Here is a 24,641-nt window from a genome sequence, read left to right on the forward strand (position 1 = left end):
GTAAACATTCATAAGATTTTTTTTTTAATTTAAATTTAATTTATTATAAATTTTAAATAATTTTATTTCACGGTGTTTATACCATCTTTCTTATTTTATATTATTTTATAATATAATATTTAATTAATATTTAGATATTAAAAAAGTGATTAAGTTGTTTTTATTAACTTTTAGATGTTGAAAAATTATTTTAATTAAAATTAATAAAATTATATTATTATTTTTATATTTAATAATTAATTTAATAATAATTTTTATCAAATATTTTTTATTTTAAATTATTATATAAATAATTAATTATTAATATTTAATAATTTAACAAAATAACTAGCAGCCATTGTAAAATAGGACTGATACATGGTACATATTGGACAAAAAATTTCCATGTCTCGATATCCAAATTCTTAACCAGATGGGCCACCTCCACCACCATCCTAGCGACCCACCCAGCAACCAAATCGCTCAATTTTTTTTTTCCTTGGGAACAAATCGCAGAGTTTTTAACTGTTATACCAGCCATTAACCACGAAAAACACAGTCAGACAGTGGTTCATCCCCGTAAATTTACCCCAAAGGGGGTGGCGAATTTCCCACCTACCCCAACCACAACCACATAGTCTAGCGTATCATCTTCTCCGTCAATCTATAACCTTTACTCTCTCTCTCTCTCTCTCTCTAAACACTGGCTTTTCTCCTCTAAATTTAGATTTAACGGCACTTCTCCGCTAAATCTCTCTCGTTCTCACTTCACTTCGCTCTTACTTAATCCAAATTATTTCCTAATCCTGATTAAGCCACTAGCATTTCGCTTCTCTCTGCTCTAATTCTTCACAATCTCAGTCCGTTGGTGTCAGATCTGAGCCCTGTCGCACCAGATCCAAGCGCAAAACCCTCTGTTCACTGTTAGTTTCTTCAATGGAGGAGGTGCTGGAACTGGTGCGTGCCAAGGACACCAAGGAGCGTATGGCCGGTGTGGAGAGGTTGCACCAGTTTCTAGAAGCTTCTAGGAAGAGTTTGAGTTCCGCGGAAACCACTTCTCTAGTCGATTGCTGCTTGGATCTTTTGAAAGATAATAATTTCAAGGTTTCTCAAGGTGCTTTGCAGGCTTTGGCTTCGGCTGCTGTGTTGTCCGGTGAGCATTTGAAGTTGCATTTCAATGCGCTTGTCCCCGCCGTCGTTGAGCGGTTAGGCGATGCTAAACAACCAGTTAGAGACGCTGCCAGACGGCTCTTACTCACTCTCATGGAGGTACTTGCCTATTAATTGTATACCGTTTTGAAGGCCGACTATACCTTTTATTTTTTAAGGTTTATTTATTTTTTTTTAAACATTGCATTGTTTTATTTGTTACTGTTTATTTGATCACAGTTTGTAGGATTTATAGTTGTAATTAAAGGAAAATGCTGGTGAGTAACTATCTCTCGGTCTCTGTTTGCTTGAGTTGTCATTATTGCAATGCGTAGTTATGAAGAGGGGAAAGAGCTAAGCGTGCCTTAATCCAACAGGGTGAACTACAATTGCTGCACAATTGACCAGTTATTATCCTAATACTATCTTAATTTGAATTGCCTCCATTCACTCTACAATTATTATGACACTTGATAATCCGATCATCCAAAGCCACTATATTCCTAGGGGGCCAGTTATATTAAATTTCTATAAGGAAACAATTATAAATCTGCATGTGATAAAGTTAATGAGTTCATATCCAAAAGTTGGTGTTTTTCTTATGAAATATAATGTCTTCCAACGATATGAAAATATGTCTCCTATGAATGGTTAGTGCTGTATTGGAGCTGAGCTGAGCTGACTATCACAGTGCTTATATTTGGTTCATTCTAAATATAATTTGAGCTTGAGCCAAGTTTGAGCTTAATATCGAGCTAAACAAATTGTTCACATTTAATTTATTATATTTTTGACTTTTGAGTGACTCTAGCTTGTCCATAACTTAACCAACAAATTAAGGGAATTAGTTTTGATGTCTTTTTTATCCAATAACATTATGTTTATCTCAACAATGCATATTGATAGTTATATGCTAAAAATTCATTTAGTACTTAATTATTGCTTATTTTTATTTAATCATGTATGCCAAGTATATCATAATAACAGCCTTGGTGTAGTGATCAATATTAAATGTGAGAGCATTTTATCAAACCATTATATGTGGATTTTTTGCATGAATGTTGTTTGTTGAGCACAGAGTTTTTCAATATTTCAGGAAATGGATACTCTTTATGATCTAGACTGTCATGACTATACATACAGTTGATGTTTTGATTTACTTATTTAGGTGTGAATAGTTTTCTCTTTTTGTAATTTTTCTTCTCGCGCTAATGTCAAGGTCACTACTTTTTGGATTATGTAGTTTCATCACAGAATTGATTGACATCATAGTGTGTTGTGCTTGAATGTGCACTTGTACATGTTCATATGTGTATTTATTTTTATATGTGATAAATTGCCAACTTATGCGCAAGTTTAAGTGCCTTTAGGAAGTGTTTCATGGTGTTGCTTGTTAGGGATGAAAGTTCATATATTTTGTGTGCGATTTTACTTAAAATAAAACTGTGATTCTTATTCTTAGCATTTAATATAATTAGCATATCACTTAATCTAGAAGAAAAAAAAACAAGTAAAGGATTTAAATTATATGCTTTTGTTTTTTAGGTTTCTTCACCAACAATAGTTGTTGAGAGAGCAGGCTCTTATGCCTGGACACATAAAAGCTGGAGGGTTCGTGAAGAATTTGCTAGGACTGTCACATCAGCAATCGGTCTTTTTGCAGCTACTGAGCTTCCTCTTCAACGGGCTATTCTCCCGCCTGTAGGATCAATATCATTTTCAGATGCATACCAGTATTTTTTATATGATTAATTCATAGAGCAAGATGAATTAACTTTTTTTTTTCTTTTTCCAGATTTTGCAGATTTTGAATGACCCAAATCCTGGTGTGAGGGAAGCTGCTATATTGTGCATTGAGGTTAGTAGCACTTGTAGCATGGTTGTTCCTGTATTAGCTTAACTATATTAAGCATTCTTTGTAGATTTGGGAGATGAACTCTGGCCATATTAATCCAACTATTTATCTTTCAGGATATGTATACACAGGCAGGGCCTCAATTCCGTGATGAGCTTCACCGTCATCATCTTCCTATGTCTATGGTGAATGTCAAAATAATAGTATAACTGTTCCTATTTAGAGTTCTCTTTTCCATATTCTTTGAATTTGCTATTGTAGGCTAGTTTAGTGTTGATTCTTGAGTCTGCCACGGTTTAAGATGAATGTTGTATTGCATGAAATTCAATCTCTAGATTGGTTAGTATTCTAGTGTTGCTTCACATATAAGAAGTTATTATTACTTTATTTTTAAAATTTTTGTAGTACAATATATGAATGCAGATGAAAGATATTAATGCTAGACTAGAGAAGATTGAACCACAAATACGCCCTTCAGATGGACCAACGGGTAATTTTGCTATTGGAGAGATGAAGCCTATTACCCTTAACCCCAAGAAAAGTAGTCCAAAGGCCAAGAGTTCTGCAAGGGAGATGTCTCTTTTTGGAGGTGAGCATCCTTTTATCTAGAATTTTGTGGATATTAGTGATTGCTTGGTCAATAGCTACAAAAATTACAAATTCCAGCTATTGGTTTGATTGACTGGTAAGAGTTTCTTGTGTGTGTGTGTGTGTGTGTCTCTCTCTCTTAGAGATAATATTCCTCCTGTATCATGTATTATTGTTTTCTCCAGTCTTATGTGCCTTTTGTCTTCCTCAAGTTCTGGTTTGGAAGTTTATGGATTTTTTATGCTACCAAAGAGCAGCAAGTTGTTGGGAACTTTTGATATTGTGGAGTTAATGGTCATTCTCTTTTTCTTTCTGAAAGATGTAAAACTGTATTTAAGGTTACATTTGTAAATTTCAGTTTGCATGTTGCAGAAACAATTGTTCACTTTGTGGTATGAAGCTTTGTTCAAGAGATCTATCCATTTTCTGCAGAAATAAGAGAAACTGTGATGCATTGCATAAATTGGTGTTGATTTCAATTACTATTCCATTTTATGCAGGAGAAAGTGATGTTACAGAGAAACCCATTGAGCCAATTAAGGTTTACTCAGAAAAGGAGCTAATCAGGGAAATTGAGAAGATTGCTTCTACCCTTATTCCAGAAAAGGATTGGTCCATACGAATAGCTGCCATGCAGAGAGTTGAGGGTCTTGTTTTAGGACGTATGCATTTTTCTTTCTCATTCTTGGTCTCTCCTAATGTCTCTGTTGTCCTCCCTGTCAAATTATTTTTGGATTTAGACTTGGTGATTGTTAGTTTCATCCATGACTTTTGGGTGAATTCTGTTTATTAATTGTGTTTGGCAAAACATGGAAGCAAAATTCTGATTAAAAGAAACGGGTAAATGTGGCTTATTAAAGAAAGAAAAAGAGACTCAAGAAAGCTGCCAGATGCAATGAATGTCTGCTTGGAAGTGTTTAAAAGATGTGAATCAAAGGATGGAATTCTGGAATAGTAATGATTGTTGAGTAACAGCTCCCAAAAATTGAGGTTCTGGAAAAGAACATCTAGTGCCATTATCTAAAGCCCCAGCGCTGTGCACCCCCTGCCTCAAAAAAAAAAGAAAAAAGAAAGAAAGGTGCATGTAATCATTGAAGCCTCTTACAAGTTACAACTTCAAATATATAGTTTGATTGTGCTGGCCAGCATATGTTGGAAAAGGTTGGAACATTGAAGCCTCTTACAACCTCAAATATCTAATTTGATTGTGCTGGCCAGAAGCAAAAAAAAAAAAAAGTTAATCAGATTCAGTTTACATTCAAGGGTTTTAAATTTATTTTGGTGTCTGCTTTGGCTAAGCCTAACATATTAAAAGTTTTCTTCATTTTAAATAGCTCACAGTGTTGCATTTTTTTAAAATCTTTTCTTTGAAAAATGCATGTTAAATATTTACTGTGTTTGTACTACCTTTTGGGATGCATGTGTGCTAATCGTTGTTAGATTTTCAATCTCATATTACTTTGTTTTTTACTTGGACATAGTTGATAGGTAATGATTAAAAATTATGAATATACATTTCTTACCATTTTGTGCTAATATGTTAGTTGCTCATTTAACTTTTAGTCAAATCTTGTAGACCAATGCATTTGATGCACTTTCTGGGTCTTAAATTGTGCCCCAATGGTCATGACGGTTACATTATGTCTTTGACCTAACTGCAATTGCAGCTGTGACTGTTGTTCAGTTAATGGGATAGACAGTAGTTATTGGTCATGACCAGTGCTACTGATTTTTCATTATATGATGGCATTAAATTTTTTTTTCCCCATGTAGATCTGCTAGTGCAGTGGTTGTGATACTTGTGAAATGTTTCACAAATGATGCTGATGATTATTGAATATTGCAGATTGTAAAATAGATCATGAGGGTTAGCGAGGGTTGTGGGGCCACTTGAGATGGGGTGTAAAATCTGTGTTTATTGGTGTCTGAAGGTATTAGGTCACTGTTATATCTCACGGAGGTGGCTAATTCCATATGTTCTAAAAATTCATCCCTTTGCAGCACTGTTCATTGCATTCCACTTGGTCTCTATCTTCCCCTTCTCCATGTCCTTTGTGCATGCATGTGTGTACATTGTTTCTTTTAGCCTAGAACATCATTCCTGTAGCAAATATGTCAACCGTAAACATTAGAAGTCATATTTTGCCAATGATTGTTTTTCTTTTTCTGGGAGCTGTAAATAATGCTGATTAACTATACTGTACAATGCTTTTGCTGATGTTCTCTTTACATCTCTTTTCTTTTGTTCTTTAACCTGCTTTGAATGTTTAGAGGAACCTAGTGAATGCATTGTGAGATTTTTTAAGTATTTTTTCTCAAGAAAGCAATAATAATGATCTCTGCATATCAGGTGCTGCTGATTACTCATGTTTTCGGGGACTTCTAAAGCAACTTGTTGGCCCTCTAAGTACACAGTTATCTGATCGAAGGTCTAGCATAGTGAAGCAGGTGATTATGCTTCTGTTTTGTTGCCAGATAGTGATTCATAGATTTGTTCTTTTGAGAGATCAGCCCATAATTGCTATAGTTTGGAGTTGTGGACTCTGCCCTAACCCACAAAATGACTAACATTGCTTGAGAAAATCATTTTTTTATATGATGAAATGATGGCATTAGGCATAAAGAAATGTTGAAGAGTAGGCATCCATACATTGTTTAATAGAGTAGCAAAAATAAAATGGCAAATTGACTTTTGCACATTCATTATATGATGAGTCTGGACTTTTCAGATGGTTATTTACTGGACTCAAACCCACAGTTTTTCATAATGGAGCACAGTTGTTGGCACATAGGAGTTGAGGAGTCACATTGTTTACTGTTTTTTTGCTTGCGACTATTTTGAACTTTTGTGTAGTACTGATACAGAGGTAGACCCGAAACCAGACCAAAATGGGTCAAAATCATGACTCAACCGTGCTGGAACCAGCCCTTTTTTTTTTTTTTTGGGTGGGGGGTTTCAAAACCAGATTTTTTTAATTTTAAAAAAAATTGAAAAAAAAAAGGACCATTGGATTTGATCAAAACTGGACCGAACTGGAGCTACTGGTTCTGGCTGGCCCTATATAGAGGCTTTATAGTTTATGCCTATGAATAAATTTATTACTGAAGCAAGCGATTGTACTTAGACTTTAGACTGCTTTGCTTTACACTCTGTAGTTTTAAGGGTTAGAGGTAGATGCTCAATAGACCTGCCTTAAAAGAATTGACAGTCTCAGCCAGACCATGACTATCATGCTTAATTTCTCTTGATAAAAAGATAGATCTTTTTTGACTATTAATAGGAAAGCTCATGCTTCTTGATCTCCTCTTAGTTGCTGGTGTTCTTTTGTTCAGAGATGTTCTTCTTGCTAATCAACAGTTTTGGAAATGTTATGAACTTGTTTTGGAAGTTAGCTCTGCTTTGATGATGGATTGATCTCGATTCTCAACATTAACCTAAGCATGCTCTGGATGCACACTAGTTGTGAAACTAAGGGCTTGTTCACTTGTGGAAAATTGGAGTAGTTTTCTAAGAAAATTGAAAAATAAAGTTTTGTATTCACATGTGTCAGTTTTCTAAATGGAGAAGTGGAAACTAGTTTTTCAGTTCTCTAAAATTTAAGATTTGGAAAGCAACTCAACTTTAAGTTGTTTTCCACTGATTTCCTTTATAACAAAAGTTCAGTTTTCCAACTATTTTTCGGATAAATTTCAACAACTGTCCCTGAACTTATATAGTTGTAACACTACAGTCCTTTAACTTTAAAATGTAACATAAAACCCCTTAAACTTTCAAATTTTGCACAGTAAAATCTCTCTGACTTTCAATTACTGATTTTTCAGTTAGAAACTGATGTGAAAGGCTCCTGCATGGCTCTTAGTCAATATTTCTCTCTCCTCCCTTATGCAAAGTGCAAAATTATTCTCTTTACACATGAAAAATTGTTCTGTCTATAGAGAGAAAAATGACTCAATTTACATATGGCTTGAGAGAGAAAAGAGAAATACTGACTAAGCTCTATGCTGGAACTGTCCAGGTCAGCGTCTAACTGAAAAACTAGTAATTGGAGGTTAGAGGGATTTTACTGTGCAAAATTTGAAAGTTGATGGGGTTTTATATTGCATTTTTAAAATGAGAGACTGTAATGTTATAACTAGATAAGTTCAGGGACAGTTGTCAAAATTTATCAACTATTTTTCAAATAGAAAACGATGACTTTCTTTCGCTAAAATTATATTATAACTTTTTTCATAATTAAAATTAAATAATTATTGAGGAAAATATTTATTTATAATGACAAAAAATTAATTTTATTATTATAAAATAAATTTAGGAAAATATTTATTTGTTAAAAGTTAATCATATTATTATAAAATAAATAAATAACATATATTAAATTTTAAAGATAAAGTCTTTAAATATATTTTATAATATTTATTTTTTTAATTATGAAAATATGCTTTTTTTTAATTTTTGAATTAGAAAATTATTTTCTATTATTGATAGGTGAAAATGTTTGCATATTTTCCCTTAGTTTCCATGGATAATGAAAATGGGAGTTTTCTTAGACAACGGAAAATGGAAAACCAAAAACTGTTTTCTACAAGTAAATGGGCCTCAATATTTTTCATTTGCTAGAAGTAGAACCGAATGGGAGGGGACCAGAAATGCAAGACTGACCCCCTTCTATAGAACTTTGTTTGGTTTCATTTTCTTTCCACATGCTATTTGAAAATGCTGGGGAATGCTATTAAAAGGTTAGGCAGTGACGAAAATAGTTGCTGTCATCTTTTGTACTTATAGCTTGAACTAGTTGGATATGTTGCTTTTAAGGTGTTTGCACCAAAAATAATTACTTCTTGCTCATTAATTATTTTTGGCATCAAGCTGTTTGTCAGCCAATTTCTTTCCACAAGGTTTTAGCTCCTGAAAACTTGGTGTAATTGGTGTTGTTGAACTCAATGGCTGATGTTTATTTTTTTAGTTCCCGTAAGATATCTGAGCCTTCTGAGGCCATTTATCGCTGTTTCTAAGACAATTTTTCATTTTCCAAGGCTTGCCATCTGTTATGCTTTTTATCGAAGGAACTCTTGGGAGATTTTGAGGCGTGTGCTGAGATGTTTATTCCTGTAAGTTTCTTCTTCTTCTTCTTCTTCTTCCACACTGCATAATGTACTCAAAAAGTTCTTTTATTTTATGTTATGATAATCAGGTCCTTTTCAAGCTGGTTGTAATTACTGTACTTGTAATTGCAGAGTCTGCAGATAACTGCATAAAAACGGTAACCCCCCACTCTCCCTTTTTCTCTTTCTCTCTCTAATTGCTACAATTGTCTTCCAGATGCAGTTCTCTGATTACATCCTTTTCTGATTTCAGATGTTACGCAACTGCAAAGTTGCCCGTGTGCTTCCTCGCATAGCTGATTGTGCAAAGAATGATAAAAGTGCAGTACTTCGTGCAAGGTGTGACCACGTGGTTTGTTCTCTTGGGAAAGCATTTCTTGTGTTGTTATTATCTAGTTTGATCATTTCTCCATTTGTCTATTTGTTTGGCAGATGTTGTGAATATGCGCTGCTGATACTAGAATACTGGGCTGATGCTCCAGAAATACAGCGGTCAGCTGATCTTTATGAAGATCTGATAAGGTGTTGTGTTGCAGATGCAATGAGCGAGGTATTTATGCTCAGAATTCTGCAACTGTTGTGCTAGCAGTGAAACTTCATTAAGATCAGCTTAGTATGCAGATTTGGCTTCAGGACAGGGACTAGAGTCCCAAAATGTTTTGTGGCATAAATTGCCAATGCGTATGCACTACAGGTTTTCTTGTGGATTTAGTAGGTGAAATACAAAACTGGGAGGATGTAATACAATTTAATTATAAGAGCTTAATTTCAGTATTCCACTGTGCCTGTTGTGACTTGTGAGGAGCCTGAATGGTCTTGTGAGAAAAGTATTAAGAGTATTTCTTTCCTTTTTCTTCTCAAAAAAAAAAAAAAAATGCAAGGTTTATCTTTAAGATGTGACTAGAGGGACATGTACATGCTAGATGTAGGTCATGCCTAGAGGGAAATACTGAGATAAAGTTGTTGATTGCTTATTGCTGGAAAAGGGCTGGAAAGCACAGAACTGTGTAGTCTGGTTCTGGTATATCTTAAGTGGAGCATTTTGTCCTAGAGGATTAATTATTCTCTCAGGGTTTAGAGCTTTGCATGTACATTAAAGCAAAATTATGTACTTCCTTGTTGCTAGCTCTTTTGTTTCTTGGATTTCCTGGATAAGTGCTGGGTTCTTCACTTACTTTTACCTTTCTGCCACGGAGCATCTCTTGCTTATTTTTTGAGTTATCAGTAGCTTTTTTTTTTTTTGAACTTTTTTTATCATTTGTATTTTTGCTGAATTTTCTTTAGGATAAGAGTGCTTTAATACTTTTGAAGGTACTATTTCTGACACCTAATTAAACTGTAGAAAAATGCTGAGAGTTTCTTAAGATTGTCAAAACTAGATCTAGAATAGTTTATAATCATTTACTGAGAAGGTACTATTTTCATTTTTCATGTGGTGTCATTCAATGAACCGATACTGAAGTAGAGAAATTGTGCATGAAATGAAATTGATAGTTTTTGAGATGTTGCCTATTTTCCATTATTTTTCTTCTCTCCTTTAAGGGGTTCTTTAATGGGTTTTTCTTGTATATGTTCCTTGTTCTCTGATAATATTGCCTGTGATGCTCTAACAATTAGGGATTGAAAAAGGAAACTTTGTTTGGTTGAATATTCTCTATTATTGTATGATTTGCTTTGATGGATTTGGTTGAGTCATAAACAATGAAAATTTTCTCAATGTAGTTCCTTAAAGTCTTCTGTAACTCTTTTTAAATATTCTAGATGTGAAGAGCTATGATGTATCAATTGAAACCCTGTTGCAATTTTTTCCCCTTTAAGTTATTGCTGGCCATAACATCTATTGTTGGGTAATATCTTCAAAGGAATGATAAATATGCGTAATGTATGTAACCTGACAGGTGCGATCAACTGCAAGAATGTGCCATAGAATGTTTGCAAAAACTTGGCCGGACCGTTCCCGCCGCTTATTTTCATGTTTTGATCCTGTAATTCAACGGGTATATCTTTTTTTTATTGGTCCTATCTAATGGATGTATCTACATCACTTAATTGCTAGGAATTTTCCTCTTATTTTGTTCTGTAATCATTTTCATGTGCAGATTATTAATGAAGAGGATGGGGGCTTGCATAGGCGACATGCTTCTCCTTCCCTCCGAGATAGAAGTGCACAATTGTCATTTGCCTCTCAAGCATCTACTCGGAATTTACCTGGATATGGAACTTCTGCAATTGTTGCAATAGATAGAACTTCAAGCTTGTCCTCTGGAACGTCTCTCTCTTCTGGCCTCATGTCTGAAGCAAAGACCCTAGGTAAAGGTACTGAACGTAGTCTGGAGAGTGTACTGCATGCAAGTAAACAGAAGGTCACTGCAATTGAAAGCATGCTTAGAGGTTTGGAAGTATCAGACAAACAGAATCCTTCAGCTCTTCGGTCATCTAGTTTGGATCTAGGTATTGCATGACTTTGCCTATGAAATTTTATCCTTTCATTTGATAGATCAATTTGTGATCTCCAGCATATGAAAAGTTTTTTCAATAATGTAGCAATAAATCTGTCAAAGATGTCTGGTGAGTTAAATTCTGAATCATTTTGTGAGCGGCTGAATTTTTCTCTTATTGTCCCTAGTGCAGGAGTTGACCCTCCATCATCTCGTGATCCACCATTCCCGGCTACTGTTCCAGCTTCTAATCATCTCACAAACTCTCTAACTTTAGAATCAACTGCTAGCATCAGTAAAAGTGGTAACCGCAATGGTGGCTTAGTTTTGTCTGATATCATCACTCAAATTCAATCTTCCAAAGACTCTGCTAAATTATCATGTCAAAGTAGCGTGGCAACTGAGACTTTGTCATCATTTTCATCATACTCAGCTAAGAGGGCTTCTGAAAGACTCCAAGAAAGAGGTTCCATTGAAGAGAACAATGACATCAGGGAAGCTAGGCGATTTGCAAATCCACACATTGACAGGCAGTATGTAGATATGTCTTACAAAGATGTAAACTTCAGGGATTCTCAGAACAGTCACATTCCCAACTTTCAGAGGCCACTTTTAAGAAAGCATGTAACTGGACGGATGTCTGCTGGGAGAAGAAGTTTTGATGACAGCCAACTTTCACTTGGGGAGATGTCAAATTATGTAGAAGGCCCTGCATCTCTTACTGACGCACTGAGTGAGGGACTTAGTCCAAGTTCTGACTGGAATGCTAGAGTTGCTGCTTTTAATCATCTCCGGTCTTTGCTGCAGCAAGGGCCTAAAGGTATTCAGGAGGTGATCCAGAACTTCGAGAAGGTAATGAAGTTGTTTTTCCAGCACTTGGATGATCCTCATCATAAAGTTGCACAAGCAGCTCTTTCAACACTTGCAGATATTATTCCCTCTTGCCGAAAGCCCTTTGAGAGTTACATGGAAAGGATCTTACCTCATGTATTTTCTCGATTAATTGATCCCAAGGAACTAGTTAGGCAACCTTGCTCAACAACTCTGGAAATTGTCAGCAAAACGTACAGTGTCGATACTCTCTTACCAGCTTTGCTCCGTTCACTAGATGAACAACGATCACCGAAGGCCAAATTGGCTGTTATTGAGTTTGCTATCAGTTCCCTTAACAAACATGCAATGAATTCTGAAGGTTCTGGTAACATAGGCATTCTGAAATTGTGGCTAGCTAAGCTGACTCCTCTAGCCCGTGATAAAAATACTAAGCTCAAGGAGGCAGCTATTACATGCATTATATCAGTTTACTCCCACTATGATCCAACAGCTGTCCTAAATTTCATTCTTAGTTTGTCAGTTGAAGAACAGAATTCATTGAGACGAGCCCTTAAACAGTACACTCCTCGTATTGAAGTCGACTTAATGAACTTTTTACAGAACAAGAAAGAGCGACAGCGCTCGAAGTCCTCTTATGACCCATCTGATGTTGTTGGAACATCTTCAGAGGAAGGATATATTGGTGTGTCAAAGAGTCAGTTCTTTGGAAGGTATTCTGCTGGTTCCATTGATGGTGATGGTGGCAGGAAATGGAGTTCTACCCAAGAATCAACCCTGATCACTAGCATTGGCCAAGCAGCTTCTGATGAAAATCAGGAGAACTTGTATCACGATTTTGAGAATGGTTCTAATGTTGATATTCATAGTTCAAAAACTAGGGATTTTTCCTACATGGTCAATTCTACCATACAGAATGTGGGACCCCAGGCTGGCTGCCTTGAAAATGTGGACAACAGCCTGAATTTGGAGGGTTTGTCTACTCGTCATCTGGACATTAACGGACTGATGAGTTCTGAAGCTTTGGTGGATGCTGAAGGCATTCAGCATGAAAATGATGCCTCGCTTGACTTGGACCTTAATCATCATAAGCCTGAAGCTGTAAAGATCAACTCTTTTTCAGATTCAGGTCCTAGCATTCCCCAAATTCTTCACCTGGTGAGATCTGTAACCTCAATGATTTATTTTGTTAGTAATCAATTTTCCACTGAAATACTGTGAAAAAATTGTTTATCTAGATAAAATTTTTTATATTCTTGTATAAAGAATGGATGTTTTGAAGATCTTCCGCCTTTTGTAGATTTGTAAAGATAATGATGAAAGTCCTGCAAGTAGGCGAGGAGCTCTTCAGCAGTTAACTGAAGCATCTATAGCTAACGATCACTTTGTTTGGTCCAAGGTATGCTTATTTTTATGTTTCTCTCTCTCCCTCTCTATCTAATTCCCCCCACGCCCCCTCCCAACCCCAAACCCAACACTTTTTTCATATTATTACTACTTTTTCTAATGGTTCTTATCAGTCACAATTAAATAACTATATCCTGAAAGTTTGGTGTGCTATTCGGATTTTTGAATAACAATGTTGTAAAAAAAAAAAAAAAAATTTCATGTCTTTTAGAATCAGCAGCAATGTGCGAGGATTTGTACATAGTTTCTGTCTTAATTAAGCAAGTCCCACGCATGAAAACACTGGCAAGACACTGTATCTACTGTTAATGCAAATATAACTTAAATTATTTTCTATAATGCAAGTCTTTTTTATGCTATTATGTGATATGTATGTCTTTGGATAATTATTATTTGTTCTCATGAAAGAAAAGGCCACAGCAACATTGTGAAGACTTGACATTCTCATTACCTATGAACTTGCCTATCTTTTACTACTTTTGCCAGCTATTCTTCTGTATCCTGATTCCCGGAAATATTGGTTTCAAAACAATCTAACTGAATCAACACCTCATTTACTGGTACTACATTAAACAACTTTGTGTGATCTTTAATAAGTTAGACATAGGATAACTTTATAGTTTCCTTTCTTCTTTGGAGAATTTGTCTCCCTTTTGGGCATTGAGATTGAATAAGCCTTTTGCTTTCTGTCACTAAACTGCACTGTGTGTCTGTGTCTGGGAACCTTATAAATAATGGTATTCAATTCAATTGAATTTTATTTACCCACTTATCATGTTTAAAAAAGTTCACTAGTGTTAGAAGATTTTTGAAAAAGGTGTGAGTTTGAAAGAAATAGAAATCAAGCCATAAATGTTGGGATTTCTCAAATGGTGGAGTCCACTGTCAAACTATAAAAATACATTTACCCGTCTTACTAGTTCATTCAAGATAAGGGTAATAAAGGAAATAAAATACTTTCATTCTTTATTTATTTATTTCAAGGAAGAATACAGTTGAATCTATCGCTTGAAAATTTATTCTAAACATAAGAATTCTTTTATAAATTGAATAGAATTCTTGCACATGATTTGTTCCAATTGCTCTATGCTGATGGTAATTCTATCATTTGCAGTACTTCAATCAAATTTTGACAGCTGTACTTGAGGTGTTGGATGACAGAGAGTCCTCAATCCGGGAACTTGCTCTTTCATTGATTGTTGAAATGCTTAAAAACCAGGTATGGTTTATTATTTTTTTGGATCCAAACCTTTGCATGATTTTGCAATTTTGCCAAAACCTGTTAATTTTGGGAATTTTGTTTTGATTTCAAAATTCAGTTGCAACTTTGTCCAATCAATCCAAATGAGATTAAAAATAGTAATTTTATCATCATTAAATCAGTAGTCAAAATTAATTGCAAGTCATTGACATGTTATAATCATTTTTTTTTCTATAAAATTTATGAGAAAATGTTATTTTTATTCCTATTTTGTCTAATTTTGACTAAGTTTTGAAATTAGTATAAAATTGCTAAAATTAAAAGGCTTATTAAATGGCAAAAAATGCAAAGGTTTGCAGTTTTTAACCTTTAGACCTCAATTTTTTGTTAATTTTTCCATGTGTTAATAATAATCATTAAGAAAATCTTTTATCTTTTCTTGCCATGTTTACAGAAAGATGCAATGGAAGATTCCGTTGAGATTGTGATTGAGAAGCTGCTTCATGTTACGAAGGATGCTGTTCCAAAAGTAAACCTTTTTACCACTTTTGTGACTCTTATTTTGCTTTGCTTTCTTGTCTGAGTCTTTTTATACCATATTCAGGTTTCTAATGAAGCTGAGCACTGCCTGAGCATCTTGTTGTCTCAGTATGATCCATTCAAATGTTTAAGTGTATGTGGTTCTGAAACTTTTTGTATGTGTATCTTGTGAGATGGCACCTATTCCTGCAATATCTTCAATGAAAGCTGTGCGTCCTATGTCAATGGGTTTAAACTTTTGTGTGAAGTAATGCATTCAATAACTGATTGCAGGTGGTTGTCCCTTTATTGGTTACTGAGGATGAGAAAACTCTTGTTACGTGCATAAACTGTTTGACAAAGGTAAGTATTAACTTTGAACAAGTTAACTGAATTTGGAATCACTAATTTTCAACATGTTATACTATTCTACGACTGATGCTTTACATGCCCATTATCACTGTTTTGTAACTTGCAATTGTAATGATATAAAGGATTATATTTATTAAGCCCTTCGTTTTCCTCTTTAGCTTGTGGGCCGTCTTTCACAAGAGGAGCTAATGACCCAGTTACCGTCATTTTTGCCTGCACTTTTTGAAGCATTTGGAAATCAGAGTGCAGATGTTCGCAAGGTAATAAAGACTAGTTTTTGTATGCATCAAATAATTCATCTTTCTTACTTTACAAACTGATCCGATTCATAAGAAAATACCTGATTAATCAATACTTTGGCAATAGTACTACCAGGATTACTTTCAATAATATTGTCCAGGACATCTCACTACCAACTTTCTTCTCAAATAAATATTCAGGGGTTTCCTTTTGACACTGAATTTGGTTTTGTAATCTTCTAACTTTTCATTTGTTATATCTTTGTCGGGTGGTACAGACTGTTGTTTTCTGCCTGGTAGACATATATATAATGCTTGGGAAAGCATTTTTGCCATACTTGGAGGGGCTTAACAGCACACAGTTGCGGTTGGTGACCATATATGCTAATCGGATATCACAAGCGAGAACAGGCATCTCTGTAGATGCTAGCCATGATTAGCATTGGTTTGTTGAGTTTGTAATTTGTGGGGTTAGGGTATCGGTTTATTCATTGTTGTGTATTATTGTATATTTGTGTGAATGCAGTGTGAGAGTGGTTCTTTTTGCCTAGTGCTTGTTCTTCTTAGATATTTATTTTCTTATTCTTCTATTTTCATATATCCCTTGTGTTTGTCATTGTTTGGTTTTGAGGGAAGAGAGTGCTTTTAGTGGGAAACAAATTATTTTGTATTATTTTGCAAATATTGTAATCAATATTTTCGAAAACAGCCTGAGTAATATGGGAAGATGGAAATGTTCTGTTTCCCCTCCCTTGAGAAACATTTTATTCTTCATAATGTTAGTGAAATGCGTTCATATTTGGTTCAAAAAATACTATAACACGAGACGCATTTTTATTTTAAGAAATTTAGGGATAAAAGAATTCAAGGATAAAATTGTTTAAACAAATACACGATCACTTTTTTTATAGAAAGAACAAATAAGCCGCAGTCTTAGGTGAAACTCTCTGGAACATTTTTCTTCTGGTTGCAATTTTAAAACATTTAAGCCAGACATTTGATGTGTGCTTGTCATAACAAAGTGTCCATTTGAATTCAGATAAAAGTGTGATCACGCTGCTTGGAACGGTGTGAGGGCTAGGGAGGTGAGGAACCTGTTTTCGACTGGACTCAATATCATGAGGAAATCGGTATTTTTTAAAAAACTATCAACTATGGATGGAAACCAAATCACTCGAGTACCTATTATTCTGTGAAGCCCTTTAAATTTAGATCGGAAGGCTGGTTAGGTGGGTTGGAACCATAAGAGGGTTTTATTTATTTATTTATTTTAAATGCTAAGGGTTTTTTCTGTGATTCCAAGAAAATACATCAACGTATATGGCCCGGGAAAAGCGGGAGGGGAATAGCTTATTTTTAAAGATAAAAATTATTATTTTTTTAACCAATTAAGAACACACGATAAAAATATTTTGAGTTCACTCTCTTTAATATGGCAGTCATGATTAGATGGGCCGGGACCAGTCAATCACGTCAAGTTGATTAATGTAAACACAAAAAGTCGAGCTGCTCGTAACTAAATCCTGCCGTCAAGCACCCAATTTTATATTTAGTAGCATTTCGGCGACTCCTGCATATCTTAGTTCCATTACTATTAAAAAAAAAAAAAAAAAACAAACAAACTTCACAAGGAATTCCATTCTGCTGCAAGAAACCACTTTGTAAAAAATAAATAAATAAATAAATAAAAATCGTAAGTAACCTTTTATCAAATAGAAAATTATCCTTCACACACTCAGTTCCATTCACTCTCCCCCAAACAGCAAAAAAAAAAAAAAAAGAATTGCTTTAAAAATATGTAAATAAATAGTTTATTTCACATGAGATACAGCTGCTACTTCGTATATGTTGCTGCTTTTATGTCATTGCAACCAGCTGCGTTGATTGTTTTGCAATTGATAATAATACTTTCTATTTATATAAGTTGATACCCAAGTACAAGACTACAAGGTTTGAATAAGTGACTTTTCCCCCCTGTTTCTTAAAGAGAAAGAGGGGATTGTTGGGGGGGGGGGGGGGGGGGGGGCGGGGGGGGTGGGTTGTGTGGGTTGGGGGTTGTGGGGTGTTTTGTTGTGGGTGTGGTGGTGTGGGGTTTGGGGGAGGATTTATTTACAAGTTGAAATGATATTGAAAATCAAGCTGATTGCTATTTATATTTATATGCTGTTTTTGTGATCAAATTCATCTAATTGGTGAAGATTGATAAGCCTCCATTCAATTCATCTGCTAGATCCTCATTGGAGGAACTTAACAGCTAAGAATAAATGTTAACCTGGTGGCCTTGATATATTAAGGGATGCCAATGAAATTGCCCTCTTAATAAAGGTGTTTAACTACCAAAAAATAGTGATTGTTTTTTCTTCTTCCAGGCATAGTTGTAAGGGTTATCAGTCTTGTTACAAAATGCTCAGACATGAGAAGTATAATAGTAATCAAAATCCTCATGAAATAGAGTGTAAACTTATGCTGAACTCATGTGCTTAGAAGCAGAAGAACAGAAATGGAAGGAATTAAAGATCCATGCTCGTCAAGTTACGTCACGTGGCGGTAATTAGATATTTTCCAGTTTTATAAAATTTAATGGTAAGGATGTAGAAAATCTGAGAAATTACTGAAAAAAGGAAAAAAAATCTAGCTACCAGACCCAAAATCTCTGATTCTCAGATCTTCCTTATTGTCATTCCCTCCATATTAGCCCCATGAATTTCTCTAGTGGTGAGTGGAAATATGAGCCTTTCTCTGTCTATATAAGCCTATGTGCAGGAACTTGCATTGTCATAAACACTCAGCTTTGGAAGACTTCGATAATTTCGAGTGCTGTTTAATATTTTATAAGCTGTACTAATTATAATACATTTTTCTTTTTCCATAGCACTAATTAATCATGATCATGTTTCAGCACAGTGCTTATTGCTCATTTTTCAGGGCTTGATCTTATTTCTTTAAGGGCAGGGAAAAGTGTTTGATCTTACAGTGGCCTTCACCTTAAATTTGTCTATTTCCTACATTCTGCTCATGTTTGTTCCTTAATCATTATTAATGAGCAAGGGCCTAGACAGATTTGCAGATAAAGGCTTTGTTTAAATTTAAGACAATTCAATCTGTTGCTCTTTCTTACTGTAAGCTAGAGTCTTGACAGGTATTGTAGATAAAACTTGTGGAGGTACGAGGTTCCACAATACAACTCAACTCAACTAAGCCTTTATCCCAAATTTGGGGTCGGCTATATGGATTTGGATTTGCTTTCTCCACTCTAAACGATTTTTTGGGTTAAATCCTCAGAAATATATAATGCTTCTAGGTCACGTTATATTGCTCTCCTCCAAGTCAATTTAGATCTACCTCTTTTTTTCTTTCTAACTGGAGCCTCCGTATGTCTACGCTTCACATGACCAAACCACCTCAATCTTCCTTCTTTCAACTTATCTTCAATTGGCACCACTCCTATCTTTTCTCTAATACTCTAGTTAGGGACTTTATCTAGTCTAGTATACCACTTATCCACTTTAACATTCTCATCTCTGCAACTTTTATCTTAGACGCATACGACTCTTTCAGTGCCCAACACTCACTACCATATAACATAGCCGGTCATATAACATAGCCGGTTGTATGGCTGTACGGTAAAATTTTCCTTTCAACTTATTGGGAATCTTAGGATCACATAGGTTTCACAATAAGTCAGCTAATATAAACATTGACAGAAGCTATAGCTAAACTCTGCAAATTGGTTGCAATTTATTTTTTCCAAATTATATCCATTAAAAGAAATAACTTAGATGTTTTCACCCTCTTTTTTTCTTGCTTCTTGAGGAGTCTTCAGTTAAATGAGAAACAGTATAAACTGCATTGAACTACATTGCTTAGTGTCACAGCACTGCTTGCAATGAAACTCATTTTTCCCCCTCGTGATTTTCAGCTTGGACAAGCAATGGAACCGCCAATTGCCTCGTCTAATTCATCTGGACATGGAGGAAACTCAAGCAGTGGCAGAGGGCCGATGCATTTTGGAGGCCCATCTCAAAATCCAAGCAATGGATATTTTTCTGTGGTGAATAGGAACAGGCCGACTGCTCTTCTTTTAGACGGAGATAGAATTTACAGGATGGTGCAGAAGGGAATTCTTCAACACTATGGTGTTGACACCCAAAATGTGGACAATGGCACAGCTGCAATAAACGTGCTTATGGGCAATAGTTTCAATCTCATTGTCATTGATATTAACCTTCCTGACATGGATGGACCTGAGGTAATAAATGTTCCAAGCAAACAATCTCATTGCAGTCTTCTTCTACTTGTTATTATCAATTAAATCAAGTATCTGCTAATTTTTACTTCTGCTATGTGATGCTCTTTTGTGATTTATATGACAGATAACTAGGCAGATGCGTGCCATGGGCGTAGGCTCCAAGATTGTTGGCACAACTTCTTGCTGGTGTGAAAGGGATAGACAAGCATTTCTAAATGCTGGAGCTGACGAGTTCTTTGAAAAGCCCTTGAGTTCTGAGACGCTGTTGATAATTCTGACAGAGCTCGACGGCGGCTATGAAGCATAATGGGTTGCATAGAGGACTCTATTGCTATGCCAAGTCAACAGAATCCTACCTTAGTTATTTACCATTTTCAGCTTGTCCTTTTCTCTATGTTTTGATACAAGTCTTATGTTTCAGTCAAATATAACCGAGTCTATGATAGTCTTGCTGCAGTAATAACAGCAACATGAATAAAGTCTGCTGTTCTTCTTCATTATGTGAATGCCCTATGGCCTAGACTGTTACATAACTCTGGCAGAATTATATGTGACATAATGCGAAGTGAAAACCTTTCTAGATCAAGAAATGGATTAAATAATTCACCAAATTAATGTGAAATAGCAATAGTTTTACTTCTTGTAGGCATCATAATCTTATATGCATGTGGTAATAGAGGTTAAAAGGAACTGAAAGATCAATTATGGAAACAATCTTTTCTATAATCTCATGATATCTGCTGATAAAATTTGTTTTTCACCATTTAAAGCTCAAAATTTAACCATAAAACCAGGGAGAAAAAAAAAGAATGAAAGGTGCAAACAAAAGCAAAGACATTGCATGAGGATTAAAGTATAGCCGTAAAGCACAAGTTTGCTTGTTGGTATGTTTCTCTCAAGCGTCCCGTTTGCTGACTAACCAACCAATTCAATTCCTTGATGATCTCTTGAGAATGTTCAAGTAGAAAGCAAATCACGTTCTGAGAGAGACCTCTGTCTGTTGGAGTGTTACAACCAATTTTATCATGCAAATGAAATCTTTTTTCTGATTTGGGTAATATAGGCTTGAATGAAATATTTTGTAAGATATATGATGGTAACGAAGGGCACTCACTGATAGAGATTTTATAATTGTTTGAGAAAATCTACTGGCGTAGAATTTGGAGAGTTATAAGCGATTTAGTGAAATTTTCTCTCCAGTTTTATTGGTGTAGATATTAATTACTGATATGAAAGTCATCAGTCAAACATATATCTAGCAGTTGCTTGCTTCTTCAGAATGGTTGAAGCCCACAATAGCTGCAATGTATTTTCTTTCAATCAGATAAAATAAATGATCAAATAAGACATTCTATAAGTTGCATTCACTTCAAGATTTCTCATTTTCTTGGCCAGTTGACTAGTCTCCTTCCAGACCAACAAGAGGTAGGTCATCTATGTGTAATAATGATTTTCTAATGGATTTTCTAGCTCAATTCTTGTGAGGCTTGATTTTGCAAGATTTTTATTTCATTCATGAGAATTAATGAATAAAAAAAATGAATTTATTATAATATATTTTTTAATATTTTATATTTATTTATTAATTTGATATAATGCATCAAAAATATGTAAATATTTTTTTTATCAATATATAACAGGGTAATTTATGATTAAATTTTTAAGGTATAGTAAAATCTATAAACTAATCTCTAATATGTTTTTGGTCGTTACATTTTTTAGAATTTTATTTAATTAATCACCAATGACTTCAAATGGTCGGTATATTTTTTAAATTATTTAAAAATTAATTAAAAAATGGTAAATAAATTTAGATGCATGTGGGAATATTTTGCTTATAAAATAAAATTTTATTTTAAATTGAAAAGCTATTAATGGTAAAGATTAATTTATTAAAAAAAATTAAATTTAAATATTAAATTATTACTAAAAAAATCAGCAATGGTTTTGATACACTTCAAAAACTTAAGTTGTATATTGTCTTATAGGCTTATATATAAAATCAATTAAAATGTGTACATAATTAAAAGAATATATTTAAAATAAAATGAAATGCTTATTTTTATCCATTGATCCTCATAATATTGTATCTATATAATGTGTCCCATTTAAAAATTCACAAATAATAATAATTATATATTTTTAAAATTATAAGGTATTGAATAATATAAATTAGTCCATTTACAGTGGTACTTCTATTAAATTAAGTGGCAGAAAGAGACATTTAATATCTTGTAGACTTATATCCAAACTACTCTACATATGACATGCTAGATCATATATATATATATATATATATATATAAGAAAATGGGACAATAAAAGGCAACAGATTCTGGATAAGATCTTTGCCAAGTAAGAAGCTAGCTAATAGATTTTCTTTAATTTCTATGAATTAAATGAGGGATTATTTGTGAAAATAATAGAAAATCTTTTCCATCTTTTTCTTTGAAAACTTCAAAATTAGGCTATTTTATAAGTAATAAAATTGGACTGAATGTATAAATTTCAATGATTTTTATTAAAAAAAGTTTAATATCACCCTCAATTAATCTAATTTCTCCTGATTTTTTTATGGTAATCAGGATGACAAATTCACTTAATTAATTATATTTTTAAAAAGTTGACGTATGAGATTAGATGTCAGGTTGATATTATACTTTTTCAAGTGTGGATTAAGAGTTAAAATATGCTTTCAGCTAATAAAATTATTGCAGAAATGAAGGAAAAAAGAAAAAGAAAAAAGAAAGCAGGCTGCCGTTAAAGTTATTTATCCTGAGCAAAAATTTCAAAGATTCCATGGAAACTTGATGATCATATCCTCAAATAAGGAAAGAAATCAAATCTTGTAGATCTTGTGATTTTTAACACAATCCAACTCATACTTTTCATCATATCTTTACATTTAATTATTGTCTACCTCATTTATAAGTGGATCAATTCAGCCATGGAAATCATTCCATTAATTCTTCGATTCTATATATCATCCTAATCCTTTCTTCTCCAAAAACCCATTTCTGGATCATAAATCATTCTGGTAATTATGTAAGTATCCAAATTCTTGTAGTTGATTAATTCCTTCTTTAATTTTCAGGATATGGATGAATGAATGGATGGAAGATAAATGAATGCACTTGATTGGGTATTAGGTCATATTCATCTTCTTCTTCATGATGATCCCTACACCAAACACAAATAAACACACACTTTGACTGGAAAAAGATGTTCAAAATCAAGTTATTACCAAACCCATTTCTTAACTTTTTATTATTTTCTTGAATTGACTATGCCCTTCTTCTTCTTCTTGTTCCTCTTGTTGGGGCCGGCAGCTCTCTCTCTCTCTCTCTCTCTCTCTCTTTCTCTCACTATATATAGGAGAAGTCGTTAATTAGTTCATGCATGGAGCTTGAAGCAGCTGCAGGTAGGAATAAGAGAAAAATGGTAAATGGGAATCAGAAATTTCAAGCAAAAATAACAGCATTAGTGGTAGATGATGACACCACCAATCGAACCATTCACAGGAGGCTGTTGCAAAATCTTGGCATAGAAAATCAGGAGGTGAGAAATGGAAAGGAAGCTATTGATCTCCATTGCTCTGGCAGAAATTTTGACCTCATTCTCATGGACATGGATATGCCTATCATGAATGGCATTGAGGTACATTAAATCTATTTTTATTTTCTATCAGAGATACGTTGATATTTAATTTCTTTGCCAATTTATATATAGGCAACCAAGCAACTGCGTGCCATGGGCATACGTAGCACCATTGCTGGTGTATCTACGCGTTCCATGGAAGAACGAGTGCAAGAATTTATGGAAGCTGGTTTGGATGATTACCAAGAGAAGCCTTTGACGAGTGCTAAGCTCATTTCCATCCTCCACAAGATCAACCACAATGCTTCAATAGTTTCATAATGCATGCATGAGTTCTAAAGATTCGAGTGTATTTTCATTGCATGCCAACAATTTGATATAGAGCTAGATTTGGAAGTTAAAGTTTAACCATAAAGTTTGCTTGAGTCTTGTCATACACCTTGCAGAATCAAATTCCAAACTGAATACAATTGAATTTTTTTTTTTTTAGTTTGGTTTTTATTTTTTAATATTTCAATCTTAATTTAGTTCAATTTTCTGTGCTTAAATTCTAGTTTGATATAGTCTAATTCCATTTCAATCTCGGCTTCTAAAAAATTATATAATTGCTTAGGAATGAAAAATTAATTGTTAATCAAATTAATTTTAATCAATTCACATTTATTTATTCACAATTATTAATATACAAATAAGGGGATGCGAGATGTTTTAAGATTTATAATTTATTCACACATAATTTAACTCTAGTTGGAGATAAGCATAATTAGATTTGATTCATCCTATTAGACTATATTTGATGGTCAATTTAATTTTTAATAATATAGTTCCTAAACTTTAATTTATATACAAAATCTTTAATTTTTAATTTAAATAACATAAAATCTTATAGTGGCATTTAACAGTCAGTTTTTATGTTATTTTTATTGATATAACACTTATTAGATTAAAAATTATATTTTTTTTTCTTATTAATTTGACACATATCATGCAAAAATTTAATTCTATTATTTTTCTACCCATATTTCCAATGATTCAAATTATGTAGATAGACATTTCAGTAACTTAAAATCCATTTATTTAAAACTATCAATTTATCAAAACATAAATTTTCAATT

The 24,641-nt window shown here is 33.9% G+C and overlaps 3 protein-coding genes across 6 annotated transcripts; all 3 read left to right on the top strand.

Moving 5' to 3' along the window:
- The first annotated feature begins 448 nt into the window (after positions 1 to 448).
- LOC110637740 (CLIP-associated protein) lies at positions 449 to 16,443 on the top strand. Of its 2 annotated transcripts, XM_021788048.2 has the most exons (21): positions 449 to 1,248; positions 2,674 to 2,829; positions 2,924 to 2,986; positions 3,100 to 3,168; positions 3,407 to 3,572; positions 4,072 to 4,233; positions 5,922 to 6,019; positions 8,606 to 8,680; positions 8,764 to 8,832; positions 8,928 to 9,013; positions 9,107 to 9,224; positions 10,573 to 10,671; positions 10,774 to 11,125; positions 11,306 to 13,101; positions 13,244 to 13,342; positions 14,465 to 14,569; positions 15,006 to 15,080; positions 15,156 to 15,224; positions 15,365 to 15,433; positions 15,601 to 15,702; positions 15,960 to 16,443. In XM_021788048.2, exons 1-21 carry the CDS (start codon positions 916 to 918, stop codon positions 16,119 to 16,121), a joined length of 4,323 nt encoding a protein of 1,440 aa, XP_021643740.2. In that variant the 5' UTR covers positions 449 to 915; the 3' UTR covers positions 16,122 to 16,443. The 2 variants fall into 2 exon arrangements, with proteins under 2 accessions (XP_021643740.2, XP_021643742.2); XM_021788050.2 differs by lacking the exons at positions 449 to 1,248; positions 2,674 to 2,829 and having other exon boundaries at positions 3,389 to 3,572.
- Positions 16,444 to 16,570: 127 nt separating this feature from the next.
- On the top strand, positions 16,571 to 20,430 carry LOC131169754 (two-component response regulator ORR41-like). Of its 3 annotated transcripts, none has more exons than XM_058129084.1 (3): positions 16,571 to 16,910; positions 19,601 to 19,930; positions 20,055 to 20,430. In XM_058129084.1, exons 2-3 carry the CDS (start codon positions 19,613 to 19,615, stop codon positions 20,235 to 20,237), a joined length of 501 nt encoding a protein of 166 aa, XP_057985067.1. In that variant the 5' UTR covers positions 16,571 to 16,910; positions 19,601 to 19,612; the 3' UTR covers positions 20,238 to 20,430. The 3 variants fall into 3 exon arrangements, with proteins under 3 accessions (XP_057985067.1, XP_057985068.1, XP_057985066.1); XM_058129085.1 differs by having other exon boundaries at positions 16,571 to 16,766; XM_058129083.1 differs by lacking the exon at positions 16,571 to 16,910 and having other exon boundaries at positions 19,212 to 19,930.
- Positions 20,431 to 22,798: 2,368 nt separating this feature from the next.
- On the top strand, positions 22,799 to 24,008 carry LOC110637738 (two-component response regulator 24). The gene is made up of 2 exons (XM_021788047.2): positions 22,799 to 23,586; positions 23,659 to 24,008. Exons 1-2 carry the CDS (start codon positions 23,329 to 23,331, stop codon positions 23,845 to 23,847), a joined length of 447 nt encoding a protein of 148 aa, XP_021643739.2. The 5' UTR covers positions 22,799 to 23,328; the 3' UTR covers positions 23,848 to 24,008.
- Positions 24,009 to 24,641: the final 633 nt, after the last annotated feature.

This window comes from Hevea brasiliensis, chromosome 10 (assembly GCF_030052815.1).
Source record: "Hevea brasiliensis isolate MT/VB/25A 57/8 chromosome 10, ASM3005281v1, whole genome shotgun sequence".
NCBI lineage: Eukaryota > Viridiplantae > Streptophyta > Magnoliopsida > Malpighiales > Euphorbiaceae > Hevea > Hevea brasiliensis.